The sequence below is a fragment of the Neodiprion lecontei genome, chromosome 2, assembly GCF_021901455.1.
Source record: "Neodiprion lecontei isolate iyNeoLeco1 chromosome 2, iyNeoLeco1.1, whole genome shotgun sequence".
Classification (NCBI taxonomy): Eukaryota; Metazoa; Arthropoda; class Insecta; order Hymenoptera; family Diprionidae; genus Neodiprion; species Neodiprion lecontei.
Window position 1 is genome coordinate 33,320,449 of NC_060261.1, and position 13,960 is coordinate 33,334,408.

Here is a 13,960-nt window from a genome sequence, read left to right on the forward strand (position 1 = left end):
GTGCCGCTGCTGGTGAACGCGGGTTAGGCACCCTCGTTACTTGTTTTTTACACCTGAAAACATCCAGGAAATAATTTCTAATCTCGAACGTGACATTATTCGATTTAACAAGGCTTCGGTTTTTTTTTTTTACAACTTGCGTTTTTTTTCCGTTCGTTGGTTCGTTACTTCGGCACCGCGCAACCATGCGTTGTGCAAACTTGTTCCCCGTCAACGAGCGGCTGTTTTACGTGATACAAAATTGACAACTCGTCGAGGGAAAAATCGTCGTTTTAATAATTAATACTCGTCTACACCGTGCCTGAGTTTTTCCACCGCGTGACGGCACGCGGTAGATTAATCGTCACATATACGAAACATACGATAATACACGGTTGTACGATTCGTTGTGGTACATTTTTCACGTAAATACGACAAGGTATTTTTTCCTTCTTCCTTTTTTTTTCACATCGCAATTCCATACTTCGTCGCTACTGCGGCTGCTACTGGTGCTACTTTTTACGACGAAAACGTCAAGAAGAGATCCCAACCTTCATTTGTCGGGGTTGGGTCCGTAGCAACGTGGAACCTCATCTGCAGATCCTTCTCAAAGACGTTGATATCGGAAAGTAAGAAAAACCCAGACGGGACACGGAGATTAGTGTATGTAAATATTACCTCAAGAGTTCTGCAAGGTAGCCGCAGTTACAAATCTCCTACGTTCCACGTTCGCGATGAAACTTAACCTCTATACGACGATTGATACGCACTGTGCAGCGTAGAACTGTGCTAAACATGGATTTAGTCGGGGTTGAAAATTAAAAATAGGACTACAAACACTCCTCAATTCCAGTATCTCTTCTTTCATTTACGATTCATCTTTCCCGAATTATTTCTCGGTAAATTAAATCCAAACGACACGTAGAACGAAAGAAACCAAAACAAACGAGTAATGACGCATTATTGATACCGGTAATAGTATACGTAACATAGCTACGAGTTCGTCTTGATTCACCTGTATTATTGTTGTTCGTAATACATTTACCCGAACGTACACCCCCCTCCCTGTCCCCTCTCCTCCTCTCCTCTTCCTCCTGTCCCACTCCCGCAGTTTATAATCGACAACCCCAATCGTCGGTCACAGCTGTGGAAACCTGCGTCAACGTGAAGTGCGTGCCTGTGTGTTGTGTATAATGACGAATCTCGTTTGAGTGAATAATAGTAGGTGTACGAAACCCTCGTGTTGTACGCAAAATTTGTTAATTAAAATATGACATACCTCGATCGTTCGAATGTGTATAATAAGAATAATAAATAAATTTAAAAAAGAAATAAAAAGACAAAGAAAAACAAACGACGAGTAAGAACCAGTTTTTAAAACAATAACAGCAACAACAGCAACAACAAAAATAACGTACACGTGAAGAAAGAAATTATTCTCGGGGCAACGGGGCGACGAGAAGACAACAACAAACGGAGGGTGAGAAGCTGCCGAACCGCGTCTCGACGAGGCTGAATATACAGGAATTATCTACTGCGAGCCCGGTCGCCACGCTCATTCGATGGTACGAGCGCAGTGGTAACGGCGGTTCGGGCAAGGCCCAGAGTCTGACCAGTGCAGCGGTGCATCTCCTTGGCTGATCGTACACGCCGGGTGTTTCGGTGGCGCGTGGCTCGGTTCGACCCTTCGCCCTGCCGCCGAAACGTTGAAGATACGTCAGTTTATACGGAGATAACAGCCAGCGTCAGTTTCGCGACCCAGAGCCCTAGATATTTCCCCGCCCTGACGCGATGGTGCAGCGATACCTCGAACTGCGCCTCGAGTATCGAACTGCAGGCCTTCCTTGCTCGCCCGGAAGTCGTCGTCGCGAACCCTTTCGACTTTTTCTTCAATCTTTGCGGCATTTTTAATCTGAATTTATTTTTCTTCTCGTTTTACCGATTTTCTCCTTGCAGATTGTTAGAATTATTGATAGAGATCGACGAGGCTTGTCGTTGTTTGATTTCATTTTCGTTCCGTTCACCGTCATTTTATTCTCACATTTTACAATATTGATACTACGCGTGCCAGTGACTGTTTTATAGACGATAAAATCAGTTCGCCGGGGCATGTTGAAAAGTTTTATTATACGTTACACGTACGCTTGTCCCCTATCAGCGTTACGTACCTATACGGTAGATCGTTATATTCTATAGTTGGGGCCGTTATTTTGCGTGGCTGTAATTCTTACCCTTTTCCGCCACCCTATCCTGTTCACTCCCGAAGTAATCAATTCCTAGGTATTATTATTAATATTGTTATTGTTGTTGTAATCTAATTGTCTTAATTTGTTCACGGCCGTTACGTCGCTCGGATAACGTAAACCGATCGGACTGAAAAATTCAATTCCCCGGGTTAATTAGGAAGAAATACGAATGATAGATAAGTCGATTGAATTTCCATCTTCTCATTGGATAGATTATTCTCAGACTCCGTTATCGCATTTAATTTGTTTGACCTCATCGATTTGTCCATACCGTCCATAAATAATTGAAAATATATCTTATACGTTCGTCTAATGTCAATACCCATGGGGCAATAAAATTGTCTTTCTCGTACCTGCCGAGGTATAAGGTTACAGCGTAATTGAGTGGTTATAGTCCGCAGGAATGTAAGGTCACGTATAGAATAGTTTCCAACTTACGTTTAAGCGCCGAAAGTGAGAACGTAATAACGAACGAATTAGTCGGATAGTGCGGGATAAGGTTGCTAGAAAAAAAAAAAAAAAATGCTAATCGAATAAATAAATTATTTTCAGTAAACCAGGAACTCGAAGCGAGGCTCGTGAATCGTGTAGCATAGACGGATGATAACAGAATGCTTGGATGTGAATAAGAAAGCGGAGGATTGATCGTTAAATAGCAGTGGGGTTAAAAGTGCGGGGGGCAGGAGGGTCCCGATTGGTGCAGGTGTGCTGCCAGCGGTGCCCGGGTTCCTGCCCGGTGGCGAGGGGGAGGTTGTGGTGCGAGTGGAGAGCCCCGACGAGGAGAGTCCTGTGGTTTGTGATGAGGTTCAGCCCCCCGGAGGGGTCAAGAGCTGGAGCAGAGAGCAGCCCCTCGGCAGGGTGGTTGTGAGAGGATCCGCCCGGGTGGCGAGGGGCCGGGCCGTGGAGGAGGCCGGGAAAGGATGGTGTGACGAACGGCGTCATCCTCCCCGAGGACGCGGAGGCCTCGGCGAAGGCGAGGAGCTGTATCTCGACTCGGAGGACGAACTGGCGATGTCGAGACAGTCTCGCGCCGATCGAGACCCCCGCGAACCCCGAGAGCACCGCGACTCCCGCGACCAGGGACACCTTCACCAGCGTCCCATCCTCCAGCGCGACGACCGCGATTACACCGAGTACGACCTCCATCCCACCTCCGCTGCATCAGCTGGACCCGCCGCCGCCAATGCCGTTGCCAACAACCCGGTGAGTCCTCTTCGTATTTTACCTTTTTACCGTTCCTTTTATTACTTCGAGTTAAGAGGGTGCTGCGATCGCTCTTTACCGACGGGTGCGGGCCAAAGTTACGAATGGTCAGAGTTCGGATCGGCCGTTTCACCGAATGGTCAAAATTCCGAGTCGCCAAAACTTTGACTGGCTAAAATTCCGAATGGCCAAACTTCCGAATGGCTGAAACTCCGATTAGTCGAAATTCTGAATGGCCAAAATTCTGAACGGCCAAAACTCCGATCGATTGAAATTCGGAATGGCCAAAACTCCGACTGGGCAAAATTGCGAATGGCCAAGATTCCGAAGTTACCAACCTTACATACGCGGTAAACGCTTCACGGCATACGTAGAGTTTGGTAATTTTTGGAGTTTCAACCGTTCAAAATTTTGAATCATACCCTTCCGGACCGAGTGGAATGTCACTTTTTCTGACCATTATCCACAGCCTTTGACGAACGAAAGTGTAAATGCTGCTGTCAGCGCAATTCTACATGCAATGCCGACGAAAAATCGCGAGATATTTTTCATTTCTTTAGTCGAGAATACAGCAACGAACTGTATTCATACGGCATATAAATGGCAATTCAAATAACAGAAGTACATTTTTTGGGATCATTGTTGCGGAAAAGAAAATGTTTTTCAGATAATCGGATTTGGCATTGCATGTAGAATTGCGCTGACTACGAAATTTTTACACCGTTGATGCATAGGTTTTGACAATATTCAAAATAAGTGACATTCAATGCGGTCAGAATCAGGTTCTTTTTGTATTTTGTCATTAATTTGCTGAACTTTCCTCAGTCAACTCTGTACAAACAAAATCATAAGCCCTGTCATCACCTGACGAAGTTCAAAGAGACTTCATTATTCAGAAAAAGTGAGCATTGTAGAATGCAATTTGCTGTATTTGACGGAGGTCCGACATCCCCTTAAGGTGTTTTTAGCTCAGGGTCACGTAACCGATTTAAGCGTACAATAGGGATTCGATCCCTTTGTTAGGTAAGACATCGGTTCGGTCATAAAATTCTTGTGACGTGTAAGCGTTCGGAAGTTAAGAAGTGCATTCTGGTTTAAGCTAGCATCGATAAACCATACGTTTTAATAATAGAATAATTTTTAAAATACAACCTAGAAGCTAGTCTGGCAGCCAAATAAAGTGATTAGAAGTATCCATGGATATTTATTCCGCTCTAGATTACCGAAGCGTTTTACTTTCTATTAACCAGTTTTCGAGAATTACAAAATCGATTTGAAGTTTTGAAAAAAAATTATTCCGAATTTTGTGAATAGGCTTAAAGCGGCCACGTGACCTTGTGCTCAGAACACCTTAATTCGTATGTTTACCTCGATCAAGTTCTAAGAGGACTATTTTTAAATCGGTAACTAAATTTCAACCTACCTGAAGTTTAAGTTCATCAGACTTGATCGGAAACGCTGCACTCGTCATTATTTAGAAGTAAACGACAAACCCTGCAGATCGAAGGGGGTTTAAGTTAGTAGAAGTTTTTGTAACAATGCATGGTAGGAAAAATCGTTATTTCGTAACTTGAGTATTGTATGGAATTCCGTAATAGTGATGAAGCAAAATATACTGACACAATGAAAAAGTATCCATTCTTCAATCGAGCCAATTTACAATTGCAAAATGGAAATTTTTAACTAGCTTCAATCTCGCGCACGTTAGCTTTGTTCGACGATATACAAAATTGTAAAATGACGGCTGAATATTGCATTGATTATGTAGGTATCGTGGAATTCTTTATGATCAAGCTTGATCAATCGAAACTTGATGTTAATGAATTTTCGATCAAAACTTCGCCTGCTTACATTATGCGTATTGTCTGCTATACTAGATACGCCAATCTTAATAGAATTCTAAAATGTAGAAGAATGGAATATGGAAATAGGTAAAAATATAGAAATTAGCCAAAAAATATAATCGTCAAGATTTCTATATCCTTCCATATTTTGTCTGACGATTCTATACTTTAATTTTTCTACATTCCGACGTATCAATACATATTTCGATATTCTAAGTTTTAAAATCCTAAAATAAGATCTACACTGTCTTTGAAAATTCGATTTTGGATTATTTTATCGAAGGACTTTTATTACTTTTGATTAATACCCATACATGGTAGAAAATTGAACAAACCAGCTCCAATCTTTTTATTTAATTTCATTGGAAAATACAGATTTCTTTTAACAAAGACGTGAAGATATTCCGGTAAATCAAAATTTGGACTTTTCCAATTTTGGATTTATCTATTTCGTCTTGTTTTGAACACGTTTTCTGGTGGATTCATCAACCGCGAACCCTGAATCATGATTTCAAATAACATTTTCTCACAATTTAGCGTTTAATTGCTATTTATACGAGACAGCTTTATCGTGAAACATGTATATTCTGCTATACGGACCAGTTGCTAATATACGCCTGGTCAAAAATCATCGTTCGCGGTTGATTGAAGTGCCGCGTGTTATGCACGGCTCTGTGGTGAACTGGCGTATATTTTCTAAGCTGCTCAAAAGTAGTTCACCTTAATTATGCATATCGGACAGGCGTTCCGAAACGTACAAGAAAAAAAGAAATTAAATAAAATAACATCTATCTGCTTGTTACTAAATCCAGCTGAAGACATTCGCTGTGCTCTCCAAGTAATCCAGCCTCCATGAAGAGATTAAATTTCGAAACGTCTAACGTCGTCGGTGTATAAAATTCGTTGAGAAAAAAAAAAAACAGCCGCTATTCCTCATGTTTAATTATTTATACATGATACATACTTTCGTTGATACGCGGCTCTGTCTGTAACGAAATCATTACCGCGTATGTTGAAAATAATTTCCATACATAATGAAAATGCGCGTCGATGGAATTAATTGGAATTGAATAAAGGTAACTGATTCTTCTCCGTATGCCTGTGCCGGAGAATTAATAACACATGGCTCGTATTACACGCGGACTGCATTCGGGAATTAACGATAATTGGATAATACAGCAATGCGTTATATTTCGGCGAACGAGTATTTTCCAATAACAGACGGGGTATATTTGCGACCCATTATTTCCCAGAGGTTCTTCTCGCCTTAATATTTAACCACTGCATCAACGGGGAGCATCACAAAACCTCGCTCACACACCCGCATCGCGATTTCGCACCCCTAATATTTACATTTCGCCATTTTCGAAACTTTATCGCGTTGGAATTATACATTTCATTTTCATCTTTGCCGTTTTCTCGGAATCCAATCCGCAAGCAGGCAATTGGCTTTTCCTCGATTATTCCGATCTCATCTCCATTTTTTTTCCGAGCCTTTTCGCAAGGTTCTCTCACAAATTGCAATCTCCCTGAGTCGACAATTATTGACTAGCCACCGCGTGTAATTATCACCGAAATAACTGACGCTTCCTGCGAAACCATCGATAAATGGGTCTTGTTTATCTTTCCGGTTCTCACGCGAAAGGAAACGGAAAGTGAGAAGTACAAGTAAAATACGTCGCGTTATTACGAGGAGAGGACGATGTCTCAGGTCGGTTATACCCGCGTCGAGTAGAGCTTCGTTTGGATCGTTGCATCTTTCATAAAGTGTTGTGAACCGGCGTAGAGCAGAGCCTTTGGCAAACAGTGTCGAGCCTCGTAATTATGACCGCATTCATGCCTCTCATCCCTTTCGGTCCGCAGGGGTGGTTTTAACGTCCGATAGAGACGAAGGCACGCCCGCCTGCCCACATAGACCAAGAAATGCAGATTCTCGAGATATTCCGCTGCACTCTATAATTACCCGACGCTACATACCGACAGGCAGGTACGGCCGGGGATGTCTTTCCAGATCTTTTGCAATTCCGGATCGCGTTTCTATTAATCTCATTTCATTTCTCAATGTTACAACTTTTCCTCACATTTATTCAAACGTGCGCGATTATATTGGCTTGCGATAAAATTCAATCAATGCAAACTCAATTTGTCGTAAACTTGCGACAAACGCCCGGATATGCAACGTGTCAGGCCATCCAGCAGTCTTTTGTTGCATCACGAAAGTGCTTTATAATACGTATAATACGACATGTTTCACACCGTTTCTACGGCACGACGTAACTCCTGCCTTTTCCTCTCCCTTGCGACCGATGCAAATTGGATTTTATATATTTATAGAATCGTACTCGTCATATTTGTTGCTGCCGCTGTTGCTTTTGCTCTGCTGATATTGGTATTTGGTCGTGTTACTGCCAAATTAACGAGGCTCGTCCCATTTTTTGTTGCTGTTATCGTTGTCTTCTTTCGCTATTACTTTATTTTTTTTTTATACCAGTTACTTTCACTCATATGCAGCGTAACAACATGCGTATATTTGAAACCAGGAAATTCACTCATTACCAGTTTTGATGCTGTTTTTTGAAGCTTGAATCCAAATCCCAGCAGCGTGGGTCGTAGGTTTGACCGACAAAAAAGTGGCTAGTCTCTCAGGACGTCTTTTCCGATTTCCCTTTACGTCACTTCCCCAATTTAATCGCAGTTTCCGGTCACCAGACAAGCCAGTGCTGAAACACATCGGCATCTCCCATCCTGCGGTGTTGGCAAAACGCTTGAATTTCGGGCAGTGAGCCTCCAGGATCTCGAGTCCTGGCTGCCGCAGCCTCGCGAGGTATCCGAACAACCCGTTTCAGGGCTGGCTCGGCGAGGGAAGGGAGGGGCGGTCTGGGCGGCAGGAAGGGAGGGAGCGGAAGGCGGAGAGGGGAATATAGGTCAGTACGCAACGGTGCCGGGGCAAAAGGATGATCATAGTGCAGATATGGCCCAAGTATGGGATACAAGGCGCGCCTGCGTGTATAAGGAGGGACCGGCTAACGGCCAAACTGGTTTTTCCTCACCACCGCTGTGCTCTTCTTCTCTTCTTCTTCGTCTTCTCATTCGTCTTCTGCTTCTTCTTCTTCTTCTTGGTCTCCTTCGTTCACCTCTTCGTTTCTCCTTTCTCACCTCCTCCTCCTCCTCTTCCTCCTCTTCCTCCTCCTCTTCCTCCTCTTCTTCCTCTTCCTCTCTTTGCTCTGGGCCCGAAGCGTGCACGCCCCCCTTCACCAAATTTTTCACCATCCTCCTCTCCCCCTTCCCCCCTCCAACTCCACCATCACTTCTGTCGACCAACTTCTTCGTCTCAAGGTCTGTCCCGAAATGCACATGCACGGACGTTACAACGCCGCCCGTCTGAGCTCGTACGTTTTTCTAATTTTCGCCGTATTCGCCGGAGCCCGAGGCGAGCCGAACGGTCATTCGACGATCTCTCGAGGAGAAGGGCGGTTCTTTGTGTTGTCCTAGGTTTCGGTTTCGGGATTCGCGGTACGTAGTCGAGTATCTCTTTACCGCTCGTACCAATAGCGACGGATACCTCGCACCACAGGTCGAACAGTCGCATCTAAATTTTTTACACCCCCTCCCTCTATCCCTTTCCTTCCCCTCCCCCGCCCTTGACCCAAGCATGTTCTTCTCCTTTTATTGCTCTTAATTTTCTTCTTGTTCCTCTTCTTCTTCTTCTTCTCTTTTTCGTAGTTTTTACTTTTTTCCATTTTTATATTTATCTTCTCACTCTATCGCCGGGGCTCGTGCTACGCCGACGCTTGCCTTTCCTTTTCAACTTCGAGGTCGCGCAGGTAGAGATGAAGGTACCGATACACCTGCAGCACAAGACGAAACCGTCGTTATATATACATATACATGTACCTCGAGCACCCGAAAGGGAATACTGCTGCAGCGGGAGGAATAGGGATGGGGGTGGAAATGAGAAAGGAAAAAGACGACAAAACGGGGGAAAGGGGCGGAGCCAAAACCGCCTGTACTTGCTACCGAGTATAATTGCAGTGAATAATCGCTGTTATTTCATATTCTCAGAATCCCGTCGCGACTGTACTTTTCACGTTCACTTCTTTTGCACATTTGCAAGTAACAAGTCACGGTGCGCTTACGTCTACCTAACTGATTTCAAAATTTTTTAGAATCAAGTTAATTTCATGCGAGTTAAAATGTACCTAACAGTGTAATAAGGAATTAATGATCTTCAATCGAGTGACAAAAAAAAAAATACGGAGAAAAATTCAACCTGCATAGAAGATCAATTATTTCTACGAAGCAAATTCTCACGCCAATCGTACGAACTCCCGAATTGTACGATTTGGCGTAGAAACTTGCCGAATACTTGACAGAAATTGACCAATAAACGGTTGAGTTAAAATTGTGGTGGGAAATTGTGATTTTTGTGTTATTCAATAAATTCGACGTCGTCGAGATTTGTAAAAAATCGTTTTAAAAAGAATCAAAAGCGTTTTCAATATCCGTGTCAATTAACGTGTGTACAAGCAAATGTGTAACGTGTTAAAACGTACACAGGACGTTAATTGCTCTCCGCGACCACCTATGCATACACAGCTAATTTGCCAAGGTGTGAAACAAGCCTAAGAGAGTTCAATTGAGAACTAGTAAAAGAAGAAAATCGAGACGCGGGAAGGTTTCCATCCACACCGGGAATGGGAATGGGAATGGTCGAACAGTCGTACGCTTCTGCGCGTCGGTATGACGCCGGGGGTAGGTACACACCGTCCGCACGGTTTGTGTGTACGCTACATAGAATCCACACCCGAAGCCACGACTGCCTTTCGAGTGGCTTACCTGCTGCACGGAACAAGCAAAGTAGCAAAGTGGGAGGGAATGATTTTGGGTAAAAATTCCCCTCCTGAGGGATGGTCCGCAGTTCGCGTCCGATCTCGGCTCTGTCACTTACAACGTAACGAAGGCGCGGCAGGGGTTGAGTGGGGTGAGAGATCCCGCAGCCCAAAACCGGCGGTACCTACCCGCATACCTGCGTACCCTGCGCATGCGCGTGCACAGTAAGTGTGCCTTACAGGCCTACCTGACTGACTCCGCTCCGTTCTTTATACCTGGCTTATGTAGGTATACACGAGCTGCGGGCACTCGGTCCTCGTACACGGATCATTAAATAACTTTCGAGCCGCTCATTAGGACCTCCATGAGAAGAAAATATTCCATCTCCACGTTTCTTCTCTTGCGAACTGATATTAGGTTTTCTTTCTATCTTTTTCTTACCCGACGGGGATACGTAAGTCGACGTTTATGCCGTACGGAGTAGATCGTCACCTGCAGCTTCTCCGCACCTCGGGGTGAGAAATTCTTTTTTTTCCATCATAAATGAGACGCGAAAATACGTTTTTTATTATTAAGGTAGGTTTTTTTTTCGTCAATTTTTGAAATACTTATTTACTTTATTCGGTTACAAGATGCTGATTTCGATTACCGTGGGTGAATTTTCATCGGACATTCAATATCCTTGGTTGGTTTGAAGAGAATAAAGGTCAAGACAAGTTCGAAACTTTTTTTGGAAAATTTTGTATCGTCAAAGACGAAATTAAAATTCGACGAGTTTAAATTCAAAAATAAACGCCTTATACTTAAACTCGGCTGGTCAGGAATAAGTGTCTTGTACTTAAACCGTTGAAGTGTCTGAAAATCTGCGTTATTTAATTCTAATTTTGGAATGTACCTGCAAAAAGAAAAGAAATCAAGGTAATTAGCAACTCCTTCTTTTAATGTGGCCCTTTTGTCCAGTAATAAAACACTCCAGCCGACTGGAAGAGTATACGAAACATCAAAATTACTAATCATATTCCAAAAGGTACTACATAATATTTTCCTAATGAATTCAAAAAATCAGTAATCAAATCGGATATGCGTTACGTATTGTAATAGATTTTTAACCGGTACGAAAATAGAAAAAAACGAGGTCCCACTTTGAATCTTGCGTGAAAATATTTCATTTCGGAAACCAAATGTTTCTTTCCTGTTTCATAAAAATGAATTTCAGTGTTTTTGAGATGTGTTCAACGAGTGACGAGTGATTGAAAAAATTTTAAAAAATTCATGGATGCTTTTCAGGGGTCGTACTAACGCAAAAAAAATCGTTGGTGTAATTAAAAAATGTCACGATCAGCCGTTTACCGAGTTGGCGTGGAAAGCCCCATATGTGTATAAATGCATACAACATAGATATAAGGTTGCACCGTCTTCATCCACACAGCTGTAAAACGCACGTTCACGTCTCGGTTATCCAGACAGTAATTAAAATGGAATCATTCGGGCCGTTTCTTGTCCTTAATAAACTCTGCATGAGAGGGAGCGCGGGGATGCGCGAGGCCGTATCTCGAACCTTCTCCACCCGTGTAGCGCCCTAGGGACGCCAGGCGTCGGTCGCGTCGTTCCGGCGCAGCTATCTTAATGAAGTGTCAGTAATGCCGGGCGCCGTTTTACCTGTCGCCGACTCCCTTTCTCTCTCTCTCTCTCTCTCTCTCTCTCTCTTTCTCTCTTCCTCTCTCTCCCTCATCCCTTCACCCCCCACGCAAGCCTACGTCTCAGGTACATATTAGACCTTAAATGCCGCGAGGATCTTCCCTCGCTGGTGCAGGTATACAGAGGGAGGCTGCAGGCCCATTATTCCCCTCATCAAATGTATGCAACCAAGGTCCTCGTCCCCCCCGCCCTCCCCCCGAACCAGACCCCTCTAACCCTCAAAAAATCATCATTACTTATTCATTCGTTCTCTTCTTTCGTTTTCTTCTCATCTCGTTGTTTCCTTTCTATACTTCTTTCAATGTTTTTTTTTTTTTTTTTTATTTACGTCCTTCTTTTACACCGTTACATCACTGTATAACGTCTGTAAATGTGTTGAGAATGATCTGTCTGAATGTTGCCTTGTGCCTGATTACGTCGTATCAAATCGTTTATCGGTACTGAATAAACTTTCTTCGATAAATACAAATCGACTGATCGTTTATTCATTTTATGTCAAAGTATCTCACCAAACTTGTGGACCGATATATTGAATTTGTGCAAGTTTTTGTCACACACCTTGTTTCTGGTGAAACTGAATTTTTGAATGGTCCACGATGTGTGATACTCCTTTTTTCAAATGATTTTAAAATGGATAGGTCTTTTGGACGGCTATGAAATTTTTGAAAAACTCGAAAGAAGATTGAATAAAAACGTGATTTAAAGTTACTGCTTACAGTCAATGAGTCAAAATATGGTTATCGCTGTCGGTTTTAATGTATAATCCGTATAAGAATCTTGGGGAATTTAGGGATATGTTGTATGTAGTTGAGAAGAGTAAGAGTTCACACGGATATTTTGGATCGGTTTTAGGAGGAGGGGCCTTGGTATGTAGCTTGAAGCGTCGTTGCGAGCCGCGGTTGGACGGCTAGGTAAGGGGTAAAAAACGCGACGTTGTCCCATCCGCGGATTGGTTTTTGCGAGTTAGGTAGTTAGGTAGGTCGTATGGCGAGGTATAAGGAAGGCGGTCGGTTGGTACCGGAGGCGAGATGCCGAGAGTCTCGGTCCCGGTGGATGGATGCTGGCTCTCCTTCCGAGAATCGCGTCGACGGCTCCTAGGACAAAAGCATCACGGATCCCGGAGCTACACCACTGCCACAATTACCAAGACCACTTCGCCCTCTCTCTCTCTCTCTCTCTCTCTCTCTTTCCCTCTTCCCTCTTTATACGAGGACCGGTGCCCGGTCCTCCATATTTATTGGAACGCGGCTTAGGTCAAAGACTAAACGTTTGCGAAAGCAAGAAGAACTCTCTCGACGCTGTACATCGTCCTCCGTCTACCTGCCGCACGCTTGCTGATGCTCACCACCAGCACCACCACCATCACCTCTAACTAAGCAGATATGCTCTACCGATATTACACTCCAAGGCCCGAAGTCGGCTACCCAAATAATTAATACACCCCGGAGGCCCGTGCAATCACAGCTCTCGTAAACATGATCCATGCGGGGAAGGCGCGAGGTGCGTTATAGGATCCGTTGCCTTGGATTTATGGGATTCGGACAAACCGATCATCATTGTGCCCCGTATGATGCTTCTCGGTTTCGGTTCGACTGTATACTTTTCTCGACGTTTTACCTTTTACAATTTTGTTTCTTAAGAGAGAGAGAGACAGAGAGAGAGAGTTTGCGCAGCAGACCCTCGGCAGGACAAAGAATGGACAATCCGCGAACTCGATCCAGTGTCTGGGGCTGGATCAGTGATTATTTCGGGTATTTCGGCGTCAGCTTTGGAGTTCGGTTGATCGTTAATAGCGCGTCTAGGTTTTGGGGGTGAAGAGAAAAAAACGATAAAATGGAGCAAAAAAACCCGAGTCAACAACTTATACGACCGCTTCTTACGTACGTTGCATGGTAGAGCCGCGGCCCTGTCCATGAATAATGCAACAATTGGCCAAACTCTATACGGATGCCACACGATTATACCCGCGCCTTTGTCTCGCGTCGCGAGAACCCTCAACTCGTACCCACGTGTATACACGCTTATTGTTTTCTATATCGTACGCGATTTCTTGCCCCGGTTATCGCCTCTTCGGCTCCTCGTATCAACCCTTCCTTCCTTCCTTAATAAACGTCATCGATGTGCGTACGTCTGTGCGTGCTTGTCTCCTGTTTTCAGATA

General features: G+C 43.8%; 1 protein-coding gene across 10 annotated transcripts in view; it reads left to right on the top strand.

The window, feature by feature from the left end:
• The window catches only part of LOC107223930 (voltage-dependent L-type calcium channel subunit beta-2), a 75,200-nt gene continuing 61,240 nt past the window's right edge, over positions 1-13,960 (top strand). For 7 of the 10 annotated variants that reach the window (XR_006902675.1, XM_015663788.2, XM_015663790.2 and 4 more), the window contains exons 1-2: positions 1-1,459; positions 2,778-3,428. Coding sequence is in view for 9 of the 10 variants with exons in the window: in XM_015663788.2 (XP_015519274.1) it covers positions 3,237-3,428 (192 nt within the window). In the remaining variant the exon portion in view is untranslated. Of the gene's footprint in view, positions 1,545-1,627; positions 1,724-2,777; positions 3,429-13,960 lie in introns of those variants that run through there. The other 3 variants (XM_046730608.1, XM_046730610.1, XM_046730609.1) reach the window with 3 other exon arrangements.